This window comes from Natrix helvetica (genome assembly GCF_964273705.1).
Source record: "Natrix helvetica genome assembly, chromosome: 3".
NCBI lineage: Eukaryota > Metazoa > Chordata > Lepidosauria > Squamata > Natricidae > Natrix > Natrix helvetica.
Window position 1 is genome coordinate 58,467,673 of NC_138549.1, and position 25,161 is coordinate 58,492,833.

Here is a 25,161-nt window from a genome sequence, read left to right on the forward strand (position 1 = left end):
TTCATACTTAATCCTTTCTGATTGTATATTAGAAGCTAAAGACGATACAAATACCAAAGACAACGTAAACGGGCGCTTTTCTTGATCATTTGTGGAAAAGAAGTGTTTGAGATGTCGAGGGCCCTCACTGCTCCCCCAACCCCTTCAGATGGTTCCTTGGGAGATATTATTGGGTAAATTGTGGGAACACTATGCTCCCCAACCATCTTGCATTGCTAGAAGACATGCTTCTTACCATAGGGACCAGGCGGAGTATGAGTCTATCAGTTGTTATCCAGAAGGCAGCTATCTACTGCGAATTTAGCAACCTAGACGATGTCCTTCAAGACAGATTGATCTGTGGGGTTTGGGATGTTCAGTTACAGAGACGATTATTGGCAAAACCAACGTTAATGCTATAAACAGCAGTAGAGGAGGCACAAGCCGCTGAATCTTCAAATAGATCAATGGAAGAGATACAGAAGTCAGGCAGCCTCCAGGAGGCTAGAAGGGGGACAACTGTCCATCAGGGAGAGGCAGAATTGCAGGGGGACACTGAAGATGAGGAAGATAATCATGATGACATTCATCGGTTGATGGCAGACAACAAGGATCGCAGATTGACTGAGGAGCAGAAGCTGTCATCCTTGTGCATAAATTGCAGCGGAAGCCACCCGAAAGCTATGTGTCACCATAAAAATACCATTTGCAGATAGTGTGGGAAGAAGGGTCATCTAGCACAAGTTTGCCATGCTGCATTGCCTGCCACCCCAACAGGACAGACTGCAATTCGTAACGTTGGGGGGGAGTGGGGCCTGCCGAAACTGAGAACCTCAGAGGATAGGTGTTTTACTATTAATACAGGCAATTGTTCTTTAGAGAGGGTGAACAATGAAACCGGGATTCTGGGAAGTAGTAAAATTTACATTACCATCCGTATTGCAGGATCGCCCTGTCAGATGGAAGTGGATATGGGGTCGGCAAAAAATTGTATCCTGGCAGACCCTACAGAGATTGGTGCCACAAGGAGCCAAGCGGAAGCTTACGCGAGGCCGTAACCCTTTGAGAGATTATCAGGGAAATAACATCCCCATCAATGGAAGTGGAACGTTCCATGTAGAATATAAAGACTTCTCCAGGCCATTTAAATTGGTTGTCATTGGTTGCCTAACCTCCTGGGACTGGATTGGCTTGCAGCTTTGGGGTTAGGGATTACTGGGGTTCACAAAATCCTGGGGGAGACCATCAGAGAGTTGAGTAAAGAGTTTGCCGATGTGTTTGAGCGGTAGTTGGGAGAATATAGGGGTACCCTGATATCCTTCAGTTTGGATATCCTTCAAGTGGCACCAACAAGAATGAAATCATTTACATTAAACCCAAGGTTGACGAACTAGATAAATCGATTCAACAAGGTGTACTGGAACCAGTGGACTGGTGGACCACACCAAGTGGGAAACCCCTATTGTGATGCCAGTGAAACCAGGCAGGTGGGTCTGGATTTTTGCAGATTATAAATGTATTCTGAATAGGGCTCTTCAACAGAATGCAAACCCGTTACCAATGGCAGCACCTTTTTCCTAAAAGGGGGGGGGGGGAGGTTGTTGCCCTTGCAAAATTAGATCTTACCCAAGCTTACCAAAGCTTCCTGTGAATGATGCCACTGCCAAAGCCCAAACCATTAAAATGCATCGGGAGGCATTCCATTGTTGTCACCTACAGTTTGAAGTACATGTGGCCCCAGGTTTGTTCCAGAGCCTGATGGAACGTTTGTTATATGACATCCCTGGGGTTGTCCCTATTTCAATGATGTGTTCATATCTGCTGCCAGTAAGCCTAAACTATTTGAACGACTACGACTACTGTTACACAGATTCCAAGAGGCTGGGCTAAAGGGGAAGGAAGAAAAATGTAAAGTAGCAGTAAAACAAGTTGAGTTTCTGGGATACCTGGATGATGCATCTGGATTGCCCCCCACCAAAGAGAAAGTACAAGCAATACATGCTGTGCCAACACCAAAGAATAAGATGGATCTCCAGGCTTTCTTGGGACTCCTCAATTTCTATAGTATTTTTTTTGTGACAGAAGGCATCAGTCACCAAACTACTACACTGGCTATTAGAAAAAGGCACTGTGAGTTTGGAGGCACAGAAAAGTGGTTGCATTTGTGGGGGTGAAGAAGTTAATTTCCTCGGACAGCATCCTAGTCCAATATAATGAATGCCTGCCATTAGTCCTGATGCGTGATACATCCCCGTTTGGTGTTGGGGGAGTTTTAAGTCATCACTTTCCAGACAATTGTGAGGCTCCAATAGCGTTCTTTCTAGGATGCTATCATCAGCCAAGAGGAACTACAGCCAACTTGATAAAGAGGTGTTGGCTGTGGTTGCTGGAATTAAGAGTTTCCATGAATATGTTTATGGAAGGAAATTCGATTTAGTAACAGGTCATAAGCCGCTGCTGAGACTAATTGCAGGGGACTGGCAAACATCGCAGGTCCTGTCCCCAAGAATGATGCACTGGATGGAGTTTTTAGCAGCATATAATTATCGACTTATACATCAACCTGGCATGGAACTGGGCCATGCTGACGGCCTAAGCCATTGTCCTCTATCAAATCTAGTGGAGGATCTGGCTCCAGCAGCATCGGTATAGAGATTATGCCATCCGAACTTGTTACAGCGTGGAAGTGGCAACCCAGTTGAGAAAAGATTGAATGATCATGCAAATATTAAATCTGGGTGTGGACGGGATGGTCTAAAGAGACAGAGTGTAGAGTTTAAGCCATTCTGTACAAGGCAGTATGAACTTTCTTTGCAAAAGGGTTGCCTTTTGTGGGGGAACCGAGTAATGATACCCTTAATGCTAAGGAAATCACTGCTAGAGACTCTACATGAGGCCGCCCCAGAATCATAAGGATGATGGCATTGGCTCATAGCTATCTGTGGTGGCCAAATATAGATAGAGATATCACAGAGTGGGTAGAGTTATGCCAAGCATGCCAGGAAGCAAGACTGGCACCTCCTTCAGCGCCACCACGGCTCTGGGAAACATCGAGAGGTCTCTGGTCTAGCATTCATATTGATTTCACGGGGCCGATAAATGGAATGTTTTTTCTAATTGGCATCGATGCATATTCCAAATGGCTGAAGGTGGCCATGATGAGGTCATCTATGCCAGATGTTGTTGTTAGGGGTACTAAACAAAATGTCAGGCCTGCAGAGGTTCCTTTAAAAATCTTTGGCCTGCCACACTTTCTTATAATTTCCTATGATATTTCATTAGAGTAGTAGTTGGGAGGGGGGAATAGAAAGGAGTAGAATTGTAGACTGTGTTGTTGTCAAAATAAAACATTCCTTTCTAGAAGCCAAGATCATCTTTTGTCTCCGCACCTCGACATTTGACTGGAAGAAGCTGGGTGGAGATGCCAGCGTGGAAGAAGAAGATTGGGCCATGTGATGGATTTATGGGTGTGGGGATAGATCATGAACATTCAACTGGGTGGAATTCCAGGATGTAAATCAGAGTTGGAATTCCACAGATGTGCCAACATACCTGTAAAATTAAATTGGAACTTTAAGGATGATTCTGCCTTGGACTTTGATTTATTCATGCATGGTATTTGGAACACTGACACTATTCCAACTCTCTTTTTTTAAAAAAAATACTTTTGTAGGGGTACTGAATCCCAGTTCTGACCCAATCCTGGGCAGGATGAAATTTCAGTGAAGATGGAGGAAGAAAAGAATGCAACAGAGAAGGCTAAGGATAATGGATCACTTGTATTTGTCGATACTATCTATGCACCTTCTAAAGAAATAGTTGAGGCTGCCGAAGCAAGGGGGAGGGAACTTCAGCTGGGCGCCCGGTGAAAGGAACCAAAACCCAGGCTTCCCTCGGAGACGGAATTAGACCTGCAAGATGAAGCTTCAGGATTTATAGCTTCTCAGGACTGCCTGCTAGAAGGAGAGGGTGCTCCCAAAGGAACTCCGACAGACGACTGGATGATGGCCAGAAGGTCTAATGAATGGAGATCTCAGCCGTCCTCACGCAGTCATTCAGATGGCTAAAAGTGAGTGAAATCAAACCCCTCGGCCCCCCAGAACCACCTACGTGGAGCCTGGCAAAGCTCACATTATCCTTTCCCAGCAGAGAAACTGCTGCGCAGTGGAGTGGAGATCTTGGCTCCTTCTACACAGCCACCAGCGAATCAGCATGTGCCATAAGGGAGGGTCCCAGAACGTCTCAAGATTGGTACTCCACTGCAATCATACTGGATCACGAGATTAACACCTATCCAAAGCCTAGTACCAGAACCCCTGCCAAAAAACCTTCGGCCCACCAAACGCAGAGGCAGCAAACTGAAGAGCCCCCACCAACCCCTTGTTCCGGGAACCCCAAAATAAAGTGCTACTGATGTGGTCAGCTTGGCCACCGGGCATCAAAATGCCGGGCTTCAGCCCCGGTTCCACTACCGCGCCAACCACCTGCCGGAGCAATGAAAAAAAACAAACCAGAAAACCACCAGAAAAGAGTCGTCTGGTACAACAGCCAATGGAGGCAGAGAGCAATGCCAATGAAAACACCCCTGCCACCTCAGAGGAGGAGGAAGGAAATCCCAAAGACGACCCAATGCTGAGTGCACCTATCTGCCCCTTCCAGATAAAAGCCAAACTCCGAATACCAAAAACGGGGGAAGAAGGGGAAGTTGGGGTGATTATAGATACCGGCTGCACCCGATGCTTAATCAGCATGTCAATAGTGGAGCAACTAGGTATACGCACAAGACCCCTAACCCATCCCATTCCATTTGAGCAAGTAGATGGAACCCTAATTGGGGGAACTCCAGCTACAAAGATCACTGAGTTAGTAAAGCTGGTGATAGGCCACCACTATGAGTTCCTCAGATTCATTGTGGCCCCTGGAATGAAAGAGTCAATTATCCTGGGACTTGCATGGTTGGACAAGTGGGAACCTACTATAAAGTGGGAAGACGGCGTTAGAAAGGTGATTATTGGGTTTGGCCCGTTACCACGAGTGGAAGAAAAAGGCGACCCAGGAACGATTGAACCCAACAGCGCAACCCATCCAGAACCTGCAGCAACCGCAGCAAGCACTAAACCTCTGGGAATCCAACAAGTCCCAAAGGTCTATTGGGATCTGGTGGAGGTGTTCAGTGAGGAAGATGGAAACTACCTTCCCCACAGACTGTGCAATAGACTTCAAACGTGGGGCAACCTTACCAAAGCCAAAAATGTACTCTATGACTCCCAAGGAGATGATAGAATTGAGGAACTACATCGACACCAATTTAAAAAGAGGTTTTATTGAACCAGCAAAATCGAAAGTAGCGGCCCCAGTGCTCTTCAGGAAAAAGAAAGATGGCGGAGTTCGCCTCTGTGTGGATTTACGAGCTTTGAACGCGGTATGCGAAAAAAACACCTATCCCCTCCCTCTCATGAAAGAGGCGTATTACCGTATACGAATCCGGAAAGGGGATGAGTAGAAGACCGCTTTTAACACTACCCTGGGCAAAGTCATGCCTTTTGGACTACAAGGAGCACCCACAGTATTCATGCAGCACATAAATGAAGTGCTACATGACAACCTGTACCGCAGAGTACTCGTCTATTTAGATGACATCTTGATCTTCTCTGAAACTAGTACGGCAAGTCCTGAAAAAAGTTCTAGCTGCCAAACTATACACAAAATTGTCAAAGTGTGAGTTCCACAAAACCTCGCTAGATTATCTGGGATATTGTATCTCCAATGAAGGAGTAGAAATGGATCCAGGAAAAGTGAAAGCAGTGTTAGATTGGAAACCTCCAAGCACTCGCAAACAATTGCAAAGCTTCCTTGGATTTACAAATTTTTATAGACAGTTTATTCCGACATTTGCTGAAATTACCCTACCATTGACTGAACTATTAAAGATGGGGCCTTCCCCAACTAAGCCGAAAGCAAACCAACCATTAAAATGGACAATGGACTGTCAAAGGGCCTTTGAGAAATTAAAACGGCTCTTTGCCCAAGAGCCCATACTGCAACACTCTGATCCAGAGCGACCATTCATAATCCAAATGGATGCTAGTGATGTTGCGATAGCCGCGGTGCTACTGCAAAAGAGTAAAGAAGGCCACCTCTTGCCATGCGCTTACATCTCCAAGAAACTCACCGCTACGGAAAGAAGGTGGGCCATTTGGGAGAAAAAGGCATTCGTGATCAGTTGGAGCATGCTCACCTGGAGACATCTCCTGGAAGGGGGGGGATATACCATTCGAGGTATGGACTAATCATAAAAACCTCGAAGCTCTTCTTGCCCATTGGAAGTTATCCCCCAAACAAGTTTGTTGGGCACAATATTTCCAAAGGTTCAAATTTGAAATTAAACACATCCCTGCAGGAAAGAACTTGTTAGCAGATGCGCTGTCAAGAAAACCCCAGTTTGACAGTAAGAAGGAAGAAGTTGTCCACCCCATCATATCTCCTTCTCACCAAAAGGCCGCTCAAGTCACCACTCGAAGCCAAGATAAGCTGAAAACCGAGCTGAAAGCGGCCCTCCAGACAGACCCGTGGTTCAACAACAAGGACATCCTAACGATGAATGATGACGTAGCCTGGAACTGTAGGCCCCTGCAGAGATCAGACTGCAAGTGCTACAGCGGAGTCATGATGCGAAACTAGGTCATTTCGGATTCCTGAAAACTCTCCACCTCGCCAGGCGTCAATTTTGGTGGCCAAAGATGAGATCGGAGGTGGAAGATTATGTAAAAAGGTGTGCTACTTGTGCCACGATGAAAACCCAGCCGGGAAAGCCCCCTGGACTACTACAACAAGTGGCCAGCCCTAGCCGACCATGGGAAGAGATAGCAATGGATTTCATCGTCGAGCTTCCAGACAGCAGCGGTAATAGAGTAATCTGGACAGTTATTGATTTGTTTTCCAAGCAAGCGCATTTTATTGCTTGTTCAGGCCTGCTGTCCGCAAAGAAATTAGCAAAAATGTTTGTGAAACACATTTATCGCCTGCATGGGGTGCCAAAAAGGATCATTTTAGATCACGGAGTTCAGTTCACCACCATGTTCTGGAGAGAATTCCTTAAATCGATCGGGTCCACACAGGGACTCAGCTCAGCATTTCATCCCAGCACAAATGGGGCAGCAGAGAGGGCCAATGTGATGGTGGAACAATACATCCGGTGTTATGTGGACTATCAGCAAGACAATTGGTTGGACTTGCTACCCTTCGCCGAAGTAGCATATAATAATGCGGTCCACAGCAGCACCGGATTAACTCCTTTCCAGATTACCAGTGGCATGAAATTCGTTCCCATGCCTAAGGTGCCTAAAGAACCTCCCTCCTCCATGTCTCTGAATGAATGGATGGACACACTAAAGAAGGGATGGGGAAATACGAAAAAGGCCCTAGCAGATGCGGCAGAAGCCTACAAGAAGCAAGCTGATAAACATCGCTCCCTCCAATCCCCCTTTCGGGTGGGGACAAAGTTTTTGTGTCTACTAAATACATAAGATTAAGGATGCCTAGTAAGAAATTAGGTCCAAAATTTCTAGGTCCTTTCCCAATAGAAAAGATAATTAACCCAGTTACAGTTCGACTCAGCCTACCCAGACTCCTAGGGAAAATTTACCTGGTATTCCATTGTAGCTTGTTGAAACCAGTAATGGGGTTTAGCATAAGGCCATCCACCCAAGCTCCCCCTCCTCCTGTAGTGGTAGAAGGGGAAACACATTATGAGGTGAAAAAATCTAATATTCCAGGCTGTATAGAGGTCGCTTACAATATTTAATGCATTGGAAGGGGTACCCTTTGTCTGAAGCTACGTGGGTGAAAAGTTGGGATCTGAAAGCGGATAACTTAGTGAAACAATTCAATGAAAAGTTCCCTGATAAGCCAAAGGGTCCCCCTGGAGGAGGCAGAGGTGGTTAATTGTGTATAGTAATTTCTACTTTTACTTCTTTTGCAGAAAACGTGTTTTTTTTTCTGAGGAGAGGCCGCCTGTCAGGCCTGTAGTTATGTTTCTTTTAGGATCTTTGGCCTGCCATACTTTCTTATAATTTCCTATGATGTTTCATTAGAGTAATAGTTGGGAGGGGGGAATAGAAAGGAGTAGAATTGTAGACTGTGTTGTTGTCAAAATAAAACATTCCTTTCTAGAAGCCAAGGTCTTCTTTTGTCTCTGCACCTCGACATTTGACCGGAAGAAGCTGGGTGGAGATGCCAGCATGGAAGAAGAAGATTGGGCCATGTGATGGATTTATGGGTGTGGGGATAGATCATGAACTTTCAACTGGGTGGAATTCCAGGATGTAAATCTGCTTGAGAACAAATTTAGACAGAATACATCCAGATTATTCGATAGAAACCCTTTCAGACTGGGAAAATACGGTTAGAACATTTGAGCATGGTGTCCGAGTATATGCCCGTATACTGGACCAGTATACTGGTCAACCCCTATGGGTGCCAACACATATCACAGAAGTCATGGGTTCCCGTTTGTATCGGGTGGAGCTTGAGGATGGACGATTACTAGGGAGCTGATAAAAGTGAAATGGTACTGAAAGGGCCACATCCAGTGCAAAATGAAACACCTGTTATTGATGTTCCACTGCTGCAGAATCTGTCTCACTCTTCTTCATCTTCAGCTGAGGGATATGGCCAGTTGGAGGCCCTGAAGAGCATTAGCAATCCACCTGGTGTAGTTGAAGAAGCATCGAGGATGCAGTCGATGGGTGGGAGCTCGATGGAAATACAGGAGAGCTGCAAGTGGACACAAAGCCGTCGTAGACTAATGTATCTCGATGATTATGTTTGTGTAGTACAAAGTTAATGGAACATCCCATGAGTTGGGAGGGGTGTTATCTCGCAGGTGTGAGCAGAGCTGTTAATGGCTGACAGCTTCCCATAAAAGGGGCTGTCAGCTGGAAGCTGCATGTTGGTTTATAGTGTATTCTTATCTTGAATAAACAGTATTGCTGGTATCTGGCTCCGCGTCTGTTCCCCACGATCAACTTGCAGTTACCTTTTATCTCATCATGATTCTTACTTGTATCTTCTTTCTGTGATAAAATTGCTTCTTGAATAATATGTAACGTTGCCTGCATTTCTTTTTGGAAGTTGTTAGGTTTTTTTTATTAGAGCATTAAGTCTATAGATCTTTGGTGTACAAGACTAGGAGCTACATGAGGGTGCTGAAGAGGAAGGCTTTTTACCAATTTTGGTAAGGTTTGGAGGTTATTGGGAATAATTTTTATTCCCACCTACCAAATATTCAATTCTCAAACTAGTAATTATTAGCGTTGTCTATTAACCAAACCTATTCAACTTATCAATAGTCAATTTAAATTACACTTTAAGATTTACAGCTTTTATAATCTTTCATGTATCTATAAACTTTATAATCCAGCAAGTTCCAATGATTAAATGCACTAGAGCAAAATAAATTTATAATCTCTGTCCGAATTGCAGTTCAACCGATGTTTGTAATCCAAAATCCAAGTCCACAATGGCCAGCTTGTCCAATTAATAAATCCAAGTCCATCGATATTTATAATCCACAATAACCTGTCAGTTTTAACTAGTCTCAACAATAAATCTCACCAAGTAATAAACAGCAAAGTGTCTTGTTTTCTCTTTTGCCAGTTGTACCTTGCCCGGTTGATAATTCCGCAGCTTCAAGGACACCAGAAGTTCCAGTCAGATATTTATGTCTAGGCTTCAAGCCACATATTCTGTTTACATATAGCACACCTCAAAAACTTTCTCCTCTTTGCCACTAGGTGTCACTTTCCCTCAATCAAGTCTTTAAAGATCAGTAACACAAATAAAGTTCTTTAATGTTCTTTAATTAGTTATTCTAACCCATCTGTGCTCTCAAAAGCTTTAGCAGTCATCAATGCTTGCCATATAATGTTTTTTTTTTAGTTAGTTCTGGTTAGTTAGTACTGGTTTTATATTCTAGCTTCTTTATTTCAAGTCCCCCATTCTTTGCCTTCTTCCCCCCCCCCCCTCTGGTGAAGGGGTATGTGCTTCCCCCTTCCTCCAGTCGTGTCTGGGGGATTTTTCTTTTTTTTTTAAGGGTTTATCTGTTCCAGGAAATATAGTTCAAGGAGATAGAAATGAAAGTAGTCTCACCTAGCTTCAGAGCATGATGTTAATGATCTGTTAATTGGTGCTTCAGCAGCACCGACAGCTTTTCCTCTTCAGAAATATGTATTTCTACTTGCATCTAAAATCTTTGTGAACTGTCACCATTTTTGTTAACAAGATTCATTGTATTCTTTCAAATTCTTCAACCTTACAGAAGAAAGAAAACCTCCTTTTTCACCCTTTTTATAAAGTGCTAAACTTTTTAAAACCCTTTTTTAAGGTCAATGCATCTTTTTCTTTGACTTCTTACCATACAAGCTACCATGCAAGCTTGAGTGCATATAAGCATTTAGCAGGAAAAAAAGGCCTCATGGCTTCTCAAAAGCACGGCGGAGGCGGCGGCGGCGGCAGGGGTAACACGGGCCCCAGCTCAGGTGCTCCGAGCGGAGGGAGCGCCGCTGCTGCCATGGGCAGAAGCGCCAGTGGGAGCTTTGGCAGCTTCACCTCAGCCGCAGTGCTGGGCATCAAATATGGTGGTGCTGTTGGAGGAGGAGGAGGAGGAGGCAGCAGTTATTCTAGTGGCAGCGGGGGTTTGGGGGTTCACTTCAGCCACAGCACCGGGCAGAAAATGTGGTGGTGCTGTTGGAGGAGGAGGAGAAAGAGGCGGCAGTAGTTATTCTGGTGGCGGCGCGGGCTCGTTGGCATCTTCAGCAGCAGGCCTGCCCTCGGTGAAAAAAACCGAAGATGGAGCAGATCCACGCAGATGATGTTGCCACAACATGACTGGAGGAGGAATTCTGGGAGTTGAAGTCCACAAGTCTTAAAGCTGTCAGGTTTGAAGACCCCTGGGTTTTTTTTCCCTAAAGGGTTAGGGGTGCAAGGATCTTGTAACTTGATACCTTTAAGACTTGCACACTTCAATGCCAGAGTTCCTGAGCCAACATTTTGGTTGCTAAGCAGGAGCGTTGTTATGTGATACTGATATTATATAACACTTTTAATTAAGTGGGTACCTTGAATAAATATAACTGAGTTTCAAATAATACTGATTTAGTTGTTGTCTTAGGTGACATCTGTGAAAAAAAATCAGGTGCTCAGGCATGAAAACATGTTGCTCAAACACTATACTTTTCTGCTCACACTGAAAAAAAATTAGAGGGAACATTGGTCTTCATACTAGGAGTTGGGGATCTCTGCTTTAGACAGAGGACAGTCTAAACCCATGATGGCGAACCTATGGCCCGCATGCCATAAGTGGCACACAGTATTCTCTCTGCGAGCCGTTGCCCTAGTTCCACCGTGCATTCGCACATGCCTCCTGCTGGCCAGCTGGTCATCAGGACTCTGCCATGTATGCGCATGCAGGGGTGGACAGGGGACACATGCACAGGGGCTGGGGCACATGCACGGGGGGTGCACACATTGCATTTGGGGGGTTCGGCGTGCACATTTGTGCACGCACATGCTTTGGGCACTCAGTCCAGAAAAGGTTAACCATCACTGGTCTAAACACTGTAATAGGACAGGCTTCTGAATGGCCCAGCTTATAGACAGACTGGATTTGTTCATACTAAATGGCTCTGCTACACGAAACTTAAATGGGGAACCAACTCTATGAATTAACGGGGAATTACAAAGGAATAAGTGTAGTTGATTATTTTAAGATTCCACAAATTTACACTTAACTAATAATCTATTTCTCTGTAGGAATCACCCAGGTAGTGATCCTTTCCAATAAATCTACTGTCTGAATCCTAAAGTAGCTATTAAATTCTCAGTTGTAATTCATTGTCTCTCCCCACCACCACCACCAAAATAACAAAAAAACCTCCCATTAAAAAGCACCTTTCATTAAAAGGCTTGTGAATTTCTTTTTTTAATATATAGAATTGGAGAAGGAATTCTTAGAGCTTTCACTGACCTGAAATCCTTGAGCCCTTTGTAGATTCCACTGTCTGTATCTGGTTTGCGGGATGCAAGGAAGTCATTCAACAAGATCCGTGCAAAAGACTTCTGCACCAGCTTACAGAATGGTGTGTGGAAGATCATGAACTGGAAATCTTCCAGAGTACAGAGTTTGCTTATCCCAGCTGCTCAAGTAAAATAATTTAAATAATAATAATAATAGAAATAACTTGGCAAATTCACCCAAAGAGAAGTGTGTTTTATAAAACAGATAATCTCTGTTTTCTGGATCCTCCCCATCAAGTCTTCAAATTTCAGTAACCCATGCTCCACTCTGTAAGAAGCCCGTACTTCTATAGCTCATCCCTTGCTGCATAACCACAGTTTCCTGCCATTATGTATAATACAAAAATCTATTTATTTAGCATAAATAAATCCTTTACCCTTCCTCTGGAGCCACTAATTGAGAATAGGTGATAGGGCCTGCAGCTTTGAGACAATTCTCCAAATTGACTCCTTCTCACTTCTAGAATATTTAAAATTTCTAGACATAAGACAGTAGCAAATTCATTATTACACAAATCCAAACCACTTCACTAGCATTTTGGGTTTTATTTCTGAGAGCTGAAATTTATGTGCAAAGTATTTAGAGTTTGAGAAAGAGAAAAAAAATGAGAGTCATAAGAGAAGATAAAAGAAATGGAGAGATAGAATTGCTTTTGAAAGAAAACATAAGTAAAGTATAAGTAAGGCCAAACAGTCTTAATTCTGGAAAGGTCAGTTTGTTGCAATAAAGCAGCTGAGTCACATGGCAACTTAGCATCTCTATTCTAACTAAGACAATTGCACTTGCGATCTCCACCAATTGTATAGTTCTGTAATTCTGTGATAGCTCTCATTTCATAAGACAGGTTTACTTCATTTTTTGTAACAGAAATAAATTAATGCTTCTGCCACTCAACCAAGCAGAAAAATAGATGTACTTTTTGCTAACCCACTAACAAATATATGTAGTAATGGGGCTCTTTAATTACCCTGACATCAACTGGAAGACTAATTCTGCATCAACTGAGAGATTGCACAGGTTTCTGACCAACCTAACCTTTGTTGTCCAAAAGGTAACGGAAGGAACTAGAGAGACAGCCATAATTCTTACTAACACAGAAGAAATGATGGAATGACTTGAAATTACAGAAACCTTGGCTGAGAGGGACTATGTCATATTGGAATTCAACAATGTAAATACAAGCAATAGAACATAATCATACCAGAACATAATATACATAATAGAACATAATTATACTTAGATTATAAAAGAGCTGATTTTAATGAACTCAGAGCTTGGAAAAGTTCCTTGGATGAAAATCCTAAAGGGCAATACAACTCAAGAAGCTTGGGAAATTTTGCAGTGTCTGGGAGACACTGAAAATATGATCATAAAAGCCCTGTCCAGCAGAATACCACTGAAAAAGAAAACAATAAATTCCAGAAGAAACCAGCATGGCTGCACAAAGATCTCTGACACACTGAAAGACAAAAAGGACAGGTACAAAAAATGGAAAGAGGCACACACAACTAAGGCTGATTATCAAAAGATAGCCAGAACATGCAAAGATGAAGTCAGGAAAGCAAAGGCTCAAAATGAACGAAGACTTGCAACAAAAGTCAAATATAATTTTTAAAAGTTATTTTCAACATATAAATAACAAAAAAGTCAAGGAAGCAATTGGTCCACTAAAGAGAGAAGATGGTAAGCAAGTAAGAGGCAGTACAGAGAAAGCAGAACTGCTTAACCCACTCTATACATCAGTTTTCATGCAAAAACTATTGCCCAACCTACCAAAAACATAACTGTAAAAGACAGACTAAAAATTAAAATTAAAATAAGCAAGAAAATGTTAAGAGAACACCTGTCTGACCTTGATGAATATAAATCATGGGACCTGACAGATTACATCTCAGAGTTCTGAAGGAGTTGGCAGATGTTATCTCAGAACAATTGTATCCTATCTTTCAAAAATCCTGGTGCACGGGGGAACTATCTGAGGATTGGAAAAGATGTGATGTGGGTCCCATCTTGAAAAAAGCGAGGGGGGGGGTAAAGACCCAGGAAACTGCAAACCAATCAGCCTAACGTGTATACTTGGGAAGATACTGGAAAAGATAATAAAAAATAGATCTGCAAACATCTATTTATTTATTTATTTTCTTAGATTTTTAAACCGCCCCCTCTCCCAAAAAGGGACTCTAGAAACAAATAGAGTTATAACTAGAAGCCAGTGTGGGTTGGTTAAAAACAGATCATGTCAAACTAATCTTATTTCATACCTTGACAAAGTGACTAAATTAGTAGACCAGTGAAATGTTGTAGAAATAGTATACTCAGTCTTCTGTAAGGCATTCAACAAAGTAGACCACAATCTACTTCTTAGTAAGGTAGAAAATGTGGGATAGATCGCATCACCACCAGATGGATTTGTAACTGGCTGACAAACCGTACTCAAATAGTAGTCCTTAAATGGTACAACATCTACATGAGGGAAGTAAGCAGTGGAGTACCACAAGGTTCTGTCTTGGGCCCAGTTCTAAGTCAATATGACTTAGAAGGGGAACTCATCAAATTTTCAGATGACACTAAGCTGGCAGGAATAGCCAACATCCTAGATCCGTGATGGCGAACCTATGGCACGCGTGCCACAAGTGCCACGCGGAGCCATTTGTCAGGGCACGCGAGGCGCTGAGTTCACCTTTTTAAAAGCTATTTTTCACCTTCCCCAGGCTCCAGAGGCTTTATAGGAGCCTGGAGAGGGGGAAAAGAGCCTCCCCCGCCCCCCCGGAGGCTTCAGGGACCATCCCTGAAGCCTTCGGAACGCTTAAAACCACCCTCCGAGCAAACCGGAAGTGACTCCGGGTTGCTCGGAGGGTCGTTTTAAGCGCTCCGAAGGCTTCAGGGAAGCCTCTGGACAGTCCCTGAAGCCTTCGGAGGGCCTCCGGGGGGTCGGGGGAGGCTCTTTTCGCCCTCCCCAGGCTCCTATAAAGCCCCTGGAACATGCGGAGGGCAAAAAAAACATGTAAAATGGGGGGGGGTCGCGCCTTTGCGCGCATGCACACTGGGGGGGTCGCACATTGCATTATGGGTGCGGCACGCCCGCACTCCACCCCCCTGCGCTCCCCCCACTTGTGGCACGCGAGCCAAAAAAGGTTCGCCATCACTGTTCTAGATGATAGACACCAAGATCCAGTTGGATCTCAACAGACTTGAACATTGGGCCCTATCTAACAAAATGAAATTTAATGTAGAGAAAAGTAAAGTCTTACACTTAGGCAAGAAAAAACCAAAAGCACATGTGCAGATTAGGTAGAACTTGGCTTAATAGCACTAACTGTGAGATGAATCCTGGAGTCCTACTAGACAATCAAGGAAATATGAGCCAGCACTATGCAGCAGCAGACAAAAAAAGCCAATGCAATCTTAAATTGCATTAACAGAGGGATTGAATCAAGATCATGTGAGATACGAGGGAAGGAGGAGCCAACTTCGCGACGAAACAACGTGTGGTCTCGACTGTCCAAGACTGCCATTGATACTTTTACCGCTGCACGATCCATATGGACCTAAACCATCCCGTAGAGACGGTGAACAGGGAGACAAAGCCTTGCTGGTCTCAGGGACATCGCAAAGTCCCTGATTGACCCAAGGGAAGCTCTCCAAGCTGGCGGTAAACAGACAGCCCCAGGCTGATGAAGTCGGAGACGGCTCTGGAAAGAAGGAAGTGAAAGTGAGTCCATCTGGTGAGGTTTTTTCTTTGAGAATGACTGCCCAAAGAAACTTTTTTAAAAAGATAAATTAGTCCCTTAAGTAAAAGAATAAAGCGGCAAAATTTATTGGACTGCCTTAGAAAGTTTTTTCCCCTTTTCTTTGTAACAATGTTTTGTGGATTGAAGTGATTGTAACATTTCCTGTTTCTCCTCTTAAGTGAACGAATTGATTTTTTTTCTCCTATTCTTTGCTACCTTATTTTTTGGCTTGAACTAAAACCTTTTTTTTATTCTAACAATTCTTCCTACTATTTCTTATTAAATTCCATTAAAGACATTTAAAGACCTTTGTTTTCTATAAGTTTGAGACAAAGGAGAAAGTCGAATTTGCCACTCGGAAGTCAGAATTTGGTTGGGTTTTTTTTGAAACAATGTATACTTTGTTCTCTCTTCTTGGATTTCACTGACTTTGTAACTGAAGGGTTTGCAACTTGTTTATAGAAACTGATAGGGCACGGATTGTTTTCACAGGAGCCTTTGTGAAATATCTTGTCAAGGGAAGGAAAAGAAAAGAAAAAGACAGATCCCTTCCTTTTTGAAGAGTATAAAAGAACTTGTGCTTAAGTCAACCTAAAATAAATATATTTATATACATAAAAGAGACTTTGAAGGCTAGAGTGGCAATGGATATTAGACTCTTTTTTTCTTTCCCCCCCCTCTTTTTTTCTTGGAAACATGTATCAATATGCAGATGAGGAAACCTTAAGTTCTCCAGTGCGCTGCTTGGAGAGTCCAAGGAAGGGTTAACACAGCCTATCTGCCCAAGGACTGAGTTGATTTTTTCTCCTGGTCACGCCTCCTTTGCCTCCTCGGGATCAGTTTTAAAAACTCAGTCCGCCTGATAGGACTTGTTTGGGGAGCTCCCGGTCTTTGGACAGATAGGCTGGCTCTCCAAGAGAAAGCTGTTAGATTAGTGTTAGCTTAGATTTCTTAGGATTTTTCCCCTTTTTCTTTTTTCTTTTTATTACTGTGTTTTAGTTTTAAGTGAAGATTTGGTGTTTGTGACTGTTTCCAGAGGCATTGGAGGAGCCCCACCTGCTACGTTCCGCGGTGGGGGAAATCAGCTGAGGCCACTGGTCCGGCGGCTGCCGGCAAGTGCAGGAACGGTCAAGGCTTCGACGCGCCCCCGCCGCCTTTCAGGGAGCCTTTCGTCCGAATTTCTCCCCCAGCGGCGTCTCTGCTGGCTCCGGAGGTCGCGGCGGCTATTTTGGACACGACGCATTGGCACGCTTTCCAACGGCCAAATTTAGGCGCCAGCTGCATTCCTGGCCGTTTTTAAAGAGCGCGAAAGTTGCGGCGGCCATTTTGGTTGTAGTCATTTAGGCAGCAGCAAGGCAAAGATTCTTCAGCTCTCCGCGCCTCTCCGCCTCTGCGCAGATCGCCGCTGGGGGTTGCAGTGGCCTGTCTGGGACACCGGCAGTACCTGAACTTTTCTACTTTGTCCTTTGGCCTGAAGGGGCGGCTGTGGAGTGTCCTGGTGTCCCATTCCAGCCTCCGGAACCGTTTTGGATCTGCAGACGCTCAGGAGCCGGCTGGCCAGCGTCCAGTGCCCTTCTCCTACAGCTGACTCATTCTCCACCTGTGGAAGCATGGCAGATGAAGGTTTGGAGCAGAGGGAGGAACTGGCAGGGCCATCTGCTAAGTGCAGTAGGCCAGATCCCTCAGGCCAGGGGAGAAAGGGTGGTAGGGGAGCGGGGAACAAGTCCTCCCACAACTCCTCTGAGAACAAGGGCCCTAAGCACCAGGGGGACAAAAAGCAGGAAGGCCCCAAGGAGAGGCCTTGTAAGGCGCAGACCCCTCATCCTCCTCAAACCTGTGAGGCTGGACTGGGGCCTGCTTTACCCAGACAGGAGAGAGAAGAGTCTCTCTCTAATCAAGGGGATCAGTGGTAGGGATTCCCTGTCTGGTTCTCCTCCTGCATCCCTAGGTTATCCAGACTCCCCTAGTTCCTCTGTGAGGGATGATTTGGAGTCTTTCCATGGTTGCCTCCACATGGAGGAACCCTTGGCTCCTGCTCATTCTGAAAGGGGTCGAGTCTCTTCTAGGCCCAGGTCTGTTGAGGACAAAGGACCGGCTCTCTCAGCGGAGATGAGGGAGATCATTAGTCAAGCTATATCTCAAGGGGTGTTTGAGGCCATGCGCCAAAAGGAAAGGGGCAAAGCCCTCAGGACTACCCCTTCCCATGCGGCAGGTAGGAGCCGCGACCCTGATTCCACAGGCACATATGTTACCACAGAAGTATCTGTGTGGGAGGAGGAAGCTGTGGATGAGTTTGAACTTTCGGAGGATGAAGACATGCCTCCCAATAAGCCAGCCTTCACTGGTCTGTTCAAACCTTCCTTGTTTAAAGCTATCTTACACAAGGCCAGGGCCTCTACGGAGCTAGGGACCAAACCTAAGGATAAGGCCACCTCCTCCACTTCACAGGACCTCAAGGTGGGCCTCTTTAGTGAAACCACCCCGGACCCGGAACTTATTCCAGTTCCTGACTTGTTCATGGGTGCAGCCGGGTACTCTGGCTAACCCCAGTGGTGCAGACAAAACCTTGTACCCTCTGGAGCTGAAGTTAGAGGATGTCTTTAAGATGCCCGAGGTGGATGCCCCGGTGGTCTCGCTGACCTCCAGTTCTTCCCTTCCGGCTGACCTGTTAGAGGGTTCAAAAGCAGAGGATAAGAGGTCTGAAAAGGCCTGTCACAAGATGCACCAGGCGGCCGTCTGGGCAATCAAGGCATCCACCTCCGCCTCTTTTTTTACGCCAGCTGAGATCTAAGCCTCCCTCTGAGGCATCTCGTTGGTGCCACGATCTTAACAAGATCATTACAGCTGTAGAATACTCAGCTGATGCTTCCTTGAATGCTGCAAAATTCGCATCCAGGGCGCTGGCTTCCAATGTGACCTCACACCGCTTGCTGTGGCTTCGGCACTGGCAAGCGGACATGAAGGCCAAATGGAAGTTGGCTTCAGCTCCGTTCAAGGGGGGGGGTTCTCTTTGGGTATTCCTTAGAGAAATTCGTGATTGAGACGAAGGATAAACGTAAGATCCTTCCGTCTACCTTCAAGAAGAATGAGAAAAAGGGTTCTGGGTCCTTCAGGAAGCAGGCCTTTCTGGCACAAGACAGCGCCCAGGCCTCCACCTCCTCCTATCCCTATCAGAGGTCCTACAACCAGTCTAATGACAGGACACAGGACCGGAGCAGCTTTAACCCCAGGGGCAGGCAGCACAATCAGGGCTCCTTTCGAAAGACCTTTCGAGGGGGTTCCCACAACCGGCAGTTCAGGCGCGGCAAGTGACCACCAGAGTCCCCCTCCCATTGGGGGCCGCCTGCAACTTTATGCAGACCGATGGGAGATCACCACGGACTCGTGGATCCTAAATACCATCAGAAGGGGGTTGACACTGGAATTTCTATCGTTTCCACCTCGAACATTTGTTCGTTGCCCCCTGGCCAAGAATTGTGTAAAAAGGTCCCTCATGCAGGCAGAAATCGATCATCTATTGCAAATAAACGCCATAGAGCCCGTTCCCCCAGAACAGGAAGGGAGGGGATTCTACTCCATTCTCTTCCTGGTCCCCAAGAGCTCAGGGGGGTGGAGGGCCATATTAGATCTGAAGCGCCTGAACCGAGATCTGGCCTACAAGCGCTTCAAGATGCAGTCCCTCCAGTCCATCCTAGGCTGCATAAGGCAAGGCAACTTGCTCACCTCCATTGATCTCAAGGAGGCGTATCTGCATGTGCCCTTTCACCCGTCCCACAGGAAGTTTCTACGGCTGTGCTACAACGGAAGACACTATCAATACAGGGCTCTGCTGTTCGGACTCTCGTCCGCCCCCAGAATGTTTACCAAGCTCCTTGCGGCTGTGGCGGCTCATCTGCGTTCTCGACCCATCCCTCTGGAATGTTACCTAGACAACATCATCATTCACTCGAGTCGTCTACAGGCGGCGAGGGATGTAAGGAGCACCATTCACGCCTTACAGGAACACGGATTCTCCATAAACGTAGAGAAGAGCCACCTGGACCCAGTTACACGCATCCAACACATGGGCACCATAATGGACTCGATCTCGTGCCAGGTGTCCCTGTCTCCGGACAGGCTACGCAATCTCAGGAGCAGGATTCGGCAGTGCCGCCAGGCCACCTCCTTGCCGATCGTCCAGCTCTCCCAACTGCTGGGCATTATGATATCCTACCTCAATGTGGTTCCCTGGGCTCGCCTTCATGCCAGGGAACTACAGTGGTTTCTGTTGCCGATGCAGCGGGTGAAGACAAGCAACTCTCCCAGAAAGGTTCAGCTTCCACTGAAGGTGTCCCGTTCCCTGAAGTGGTGACAGTCAAAGGCGGTGGAGAAGGGCTGTCTCTTCAAGGAACCCGACAGGATTGTAGTGACGTCAGACGCCAGCCTCTACGGTTGGGGCGCACATTGCCAAGGTCAGCTGGCGCAAGGCAGGTGGTCGCGCACGGAAACAGCCCGAAACATCAATTGGCTGGAGCTGAGAGCAGCCCGACTCACTCTGCGATGGTTCTCGGGCCTGCTAGTGGGTCGCCACGTTCTGTTACTTATGGACAATATGGCTACGAAGGCCCATGTGAATCGGCAGGGTGGCACCCACTCCAGGAGACTCATGACAGAGGCAGGGGCTCTGGGACATTGGGCAGAGTTCCACTTAGCGTCGTTGAGAGAGGATCACATCACTGGCACTAGCAATGTGAGCGCGGATTGGTTGAGTCGGCAGACAATCGACAACTCAGAGTGGAGGCTGCATCCAGACCTGCTCGGTCAGATTGTGAGACGGTTCGGTCTTCCGCAAGTCGACCTGTTCACTACGGTGGCCAACACTCATCTCCCGCGCTTCCTCTCGCGTTACCAATCGGCGCAGGCAGAGGGGACGGACGCTCTAAGGACCAAGTGGCCCCCAGGGCTCCTGTACGTGTTCCCGCCCCTCCCACTCATTCCGCAGGTGATCAACAAGCTCCTGGCGGAGGGGGCAGAGCTTGTCCTGGTAGCTCCACACTGGCCCAGAAGGTCATGGTTCGCGGATCTGGTTGACCTGTCTGTGGAAAGGCCGTGGAGAATCCCCTGGGAGAGAGTGGCCCTGAGCCAAGGGGCCATCAGTCATCCAGAGCCCCAGTGGCTCCAGCTAGCCGTCTGGCACTTGAGGGGAAGCTCCTAAGGGATCAACACCTCTCGGACAAAGTCATCCAGACCATCCAGGCTTCCAGACGACCGGCCACGACTCGCATATATGAGGCGACCTGGTCTGCATTTTCTTCTTGGTGCATGCAACGTGACATTGTTGATGTTGAGTCGTCCATACCACAGTTGCTGGACTTCCTCCAGGAGGGTTTGGACAAGGGGCTGGTGCCCGCCACGCTCAGGCATCAAGTTGCTGCCTTGTCCACCATTCTGGCTAGAAGCCATCTTCAGCCCTTGAGTCATCACCCCCAGGTCAGAAGTTTCTTGAAGGGGGCTTCCAATCTACGACCTCAGACGGTGCATAGGTACCCATCCTGGAACTTACCATTTGTCCTGCAAGCATTGACCACTTCACCGTTCGAGTCGCTGAAAACGGTCTCTCTGCGCCACCTGACTCTTAAGACAGCCGTTCTAATAGCGATCACTTCTGCTTTTCGGTCAGGGAGGAGCTGTGCATCATCCATCCAGACCAGGTCATCTTGCACCTTGACCCTACCTTCTTGCCGAAGGTGAACTCTCATTTCCACAGGTCCCAGGAAATGATACTCCCGAGCTTCTGTCCTAAGCCTCAGCACCCCAAGGAGCGCATTTGGCACAAGTTGGACGTGTGGTGAGCTGTTCGGCTCTACATGAAATGGACTAAAGACCTAAGACATTCTGAGTCCTTCTTTGTGTCTTTTCAACCAGGATCGTTGGGTCGCAAGGTCTCTTCATCGACCATTGGGCGCTGGTTAAGGGCCTGCATTAAAATGGCCTATGAGCAACAGGGCAAGGCGATTCCGGCTCGGGTGACGGCTCACTCCACAAGAAGCGCAGCCACTACGGCTGCCTGGGCCTATCACTGACATTTGCAGAGCTGCTACGTGGGCTTCTCCCACAGCTTTCATCAGAAACTACAAGATTGATACCTTTGCCTCCTCCGAAGCCTCCTTTGGAAGAAGTGTTTTGCAAAAAGTTACAGAGGCTCTGGACTGTAGTAGCTCTTCCCGCCCTGGGACACAATAGCTTGGGTATGTCCCTTCCTTGGACTCTCCAAGCAGTGCACTGGAGAATGACCGTTGGCTTACCTGAACGGTCGTTCTTGGGGCACTGCGGGAGAGTCCAAGACCCGCCCAGGGTGGATGATTGACCAGGATCATTCCGAGAGCTTAGATGATCTAGGGGCGTCCCTCAACAGACAAGACATCGTTTTTAAAGGAAGCAAAGGAGGCGTGACCAGGGGAAAAAATCAACTCAGTCCTTGGGCAGGTAGGCTGTGTTAACCGTTCCTTGGACTCTCCCGCAGCGCCCCGAGAATGACCATTCAGGTAAGCCAACAGTCATTTTCAAGATATTTTGGCTGGAATTCAAAATATATTGGAAGGATTTGGGAGATTTGAGAGGAAGTTGGATAGACTATTGTTTCCCACAACAAAAGATGATGGGGTTGGAGCCCCAAAAATTAAAGAAGAGAATGAAGATATAGAAGATAAAGATAAGATAACAGATGAACTTACTAATAGAGCAAACATGGGTGAAAGTGGAAAGAAGGGAATATGGAAAAGCGAATTTGACAATCTGGAGCTCTATTCCTCTTTTCAAGATATAGGAGGGAAAAAAAGCTGATGATGATGGAGATAAGAAGAGAAACCGTTTCAGAAATATGTCTGATAACCAAAGATATGCTAATTTCAATACCAGTTCAAGGGCAACGAGATTACCTGAGAGATCTTTTAAGCAATAAAGTGCGGAGAGAAGTTTATAAAAACCTTACAAAGGAGCTAATAAGAGAATTAACACAACAGCTGGCAAAAGAGATAAGACTGTTTTGTTACTGGAAAGATACAGATTGATAATGAATGTTGATGATAAAAAATTTAGTTAATTTTTGGTGATTAACAAGTAGGAACTTTAGTACTTTGTAGATTCTTTTAGATTGTTCTTAAATGTTTATTTGTTAACAAGTAATTCATTACGATAATAATAATGAAATAATAATCTCAACTAGTAAAAGCAACTTGGATATAAATTGCAAATTGGGATCTGGGAAAAAGACTTATAAATTTTATTAATAAATTTTTGTTTAGACTTGATGTAATCTTTTTTGGGTCTGATGAGAGGAGATGTGGTATAAATAGTAAATAATTTTTAGCTAACCACAATAATAACAAGTAAATGTTAATGGGTAATGTTCAATGATATCTACATGTGTTGGTATTGGTAAAAGCAATTAGATACAAGCTCTAAATAGTGAGTTGGGGGGAAAGGGGGGGAATGCTTAGGTATTTTATTAATTGATTTCTTTTTCAGAATATGTTATAAAGGTGTAATGTTATTGGAAGTTTATTGAAATTGCTAATGAATGCCAGTAGGTGGTTGTGTCTTTAAATACAAATGATTTCAGATAAAAGCACGTTTAAATAATTTTAGTTAAATGAGAATGGTGGTACATTGATAGTAAAATACATAAAGATTTTTGATTTAAAATGTACAATTCAATATGAATGAAGTATAAGTAATGATTGTGGTATAAACACACGAAATCCATTTGTAATCAATCAACACGCTTTCTACAAGATGTAATGAAGGATGATTCTTTTTTTGTGTGTTTTTGTTTAATTAAAACAATAAAAAAAATTCAAAAAAAAAGATCACGTGAGATACTATTAAGTAGTAAAGCCTTAGCAAGGCCACACGTAGAATACTGCATCCAGGTTTGATGACCAGGCTATAAAAAAGATGTTCAGACACTAGAAAGGGTGCAGAGAAGAACAACAAAGACGATTAGAGGCCTGAAGGCTAAAACATGAAGAACAGTTAGAAGAACTGGCCATGGCTAATCTAGTGAAGAGAAGGACCTGGGGTGACATGATAGCAGTGTTCCAGTATTTGAGGGGCTGTCACAGAGAAGACAACCTATTTTCCGAAGCATCCAAAGACCAGACAAGGAATAATGGATGGAAACTGATCAAGGAGTGATTTAACCTAGAAATAAGGAATTTTTTTATGACAGTGGGAACAATTAACTAATGGAACAGTTTGCCTTCAAAGGTTGTGGGTGCTTCATCACTGGAGGCTTTCAAGAAGACACAAGACAGCTATTTGTCAGAAATGGTATAGGGCACTGATGGCAAACCTTTTTTGGCTGCCGTGCTAAAAGAGGGGGGAGCACAGGGGGTCATGCACTGGTGTGCCACACCCATAATGCTATGTGTGTCACCGCCAGCGCGCGCATGCGCGCGATCAACAACACCCCTCACCCCGCTTTTGCCGCTGTTTTTTTGCCTTCCCCAGGCTCCAGAGGCTTTCTAGGAGTCTGGGGAGGGCAAAAACAGCCTCCCCTGACCCACCAACCCCCAGGTGCCCTCCGGAGGCCTCAGGAGCTTCCCTGAAGTCTCCAGAGGGTGAAAAATGGACCTACAGGGAACCTGGAAGTTTGGAATGGTGACTTCCGGTTTGTCCATAGGGCCGATTTTCGACCTCCAGAGCCTTCAGGCTTTCCTGAAGGCTCCATAGGTCGAAAAACGGACCCACAGACAAACCAGAAGTCACGTCATTTGCTCGTAGGGCTGGTTATTACCCTCCGGAGCCTTCAGGGAAGCCTCCTGAAGGCCCCAGAGGTCAAAAATCGGCCCTACAGACAAACCGAAAGTCACCACTCCCAAACTTCCGGGTTCCCTGTAGGTGACTTCAGCCTTCTTTTGAGGACGTTTTTCGCCCTCCGGAGGCGTCGCTGAAGCCTTCAAAGTGCAAAAACACAGCCCTATGGGCAAACTGGAATTTCGGGAATGGACTTCCGGTTCGCTCAAAGGGCCAGTTTTTGCCCTCCAGAGCCTTCAGGGAAGCCTTTTGAAGGCCCCTGAAGGCTCTGGAGGGCAAAAATTGTCCCTATGGACAAACCGGAAGTCACTTTTTATTTATCACCATTTCCTTCCTATCTCCCTCTTTGATGTTGGAGTCAAAGTGCTCCATCCTATGTCACTGTTTGTTTGTTTGTCTCTGATAGCTGCCTTTGGAGAATTTGCTTCCATTTGAATGGAATCTGATATTTTGGAGTGTTGACTCAAAGTACCTCTTTTTGGATTGCTTGTTTTATTTTTTGAAGCTGTTCTTCTTCCCTCCCTCCTCTAGACCTGAGTGCATTTTTAAATGCTTATAAGTTAAGGTGCCCCACTGATA

At 45.6% G+C, this 25,161-nt stretch overlaps 1 protein-coding gene across 3 annotated transcripts in view; it reads right to left on the reverse strand.

Moving 5' to 3' along the window:
• HMGCS2 (3-hydroxy-3-methylglutaryl-CoA synthase 2) overlaps nt 1-25,161 on the reverse strand; it is an 82,604-nt gene that overhangs the window by 38,645 nt on the left and 18,798 nt on the right. For all 3 annotated transcript variants that reach the window (XM_081947141.1, XM_081947140.1, XM_081947139.1), the window contains one exon: nt 12,005-12,173. In XM_081947141.1, coding sequence (XP_081803267.1) covers nt 12,005-12,173 — 169 coding nt within the window. The remainder of the gene's footprint in view (nt 1-12,004; nt 12,174-25,161) is intronic.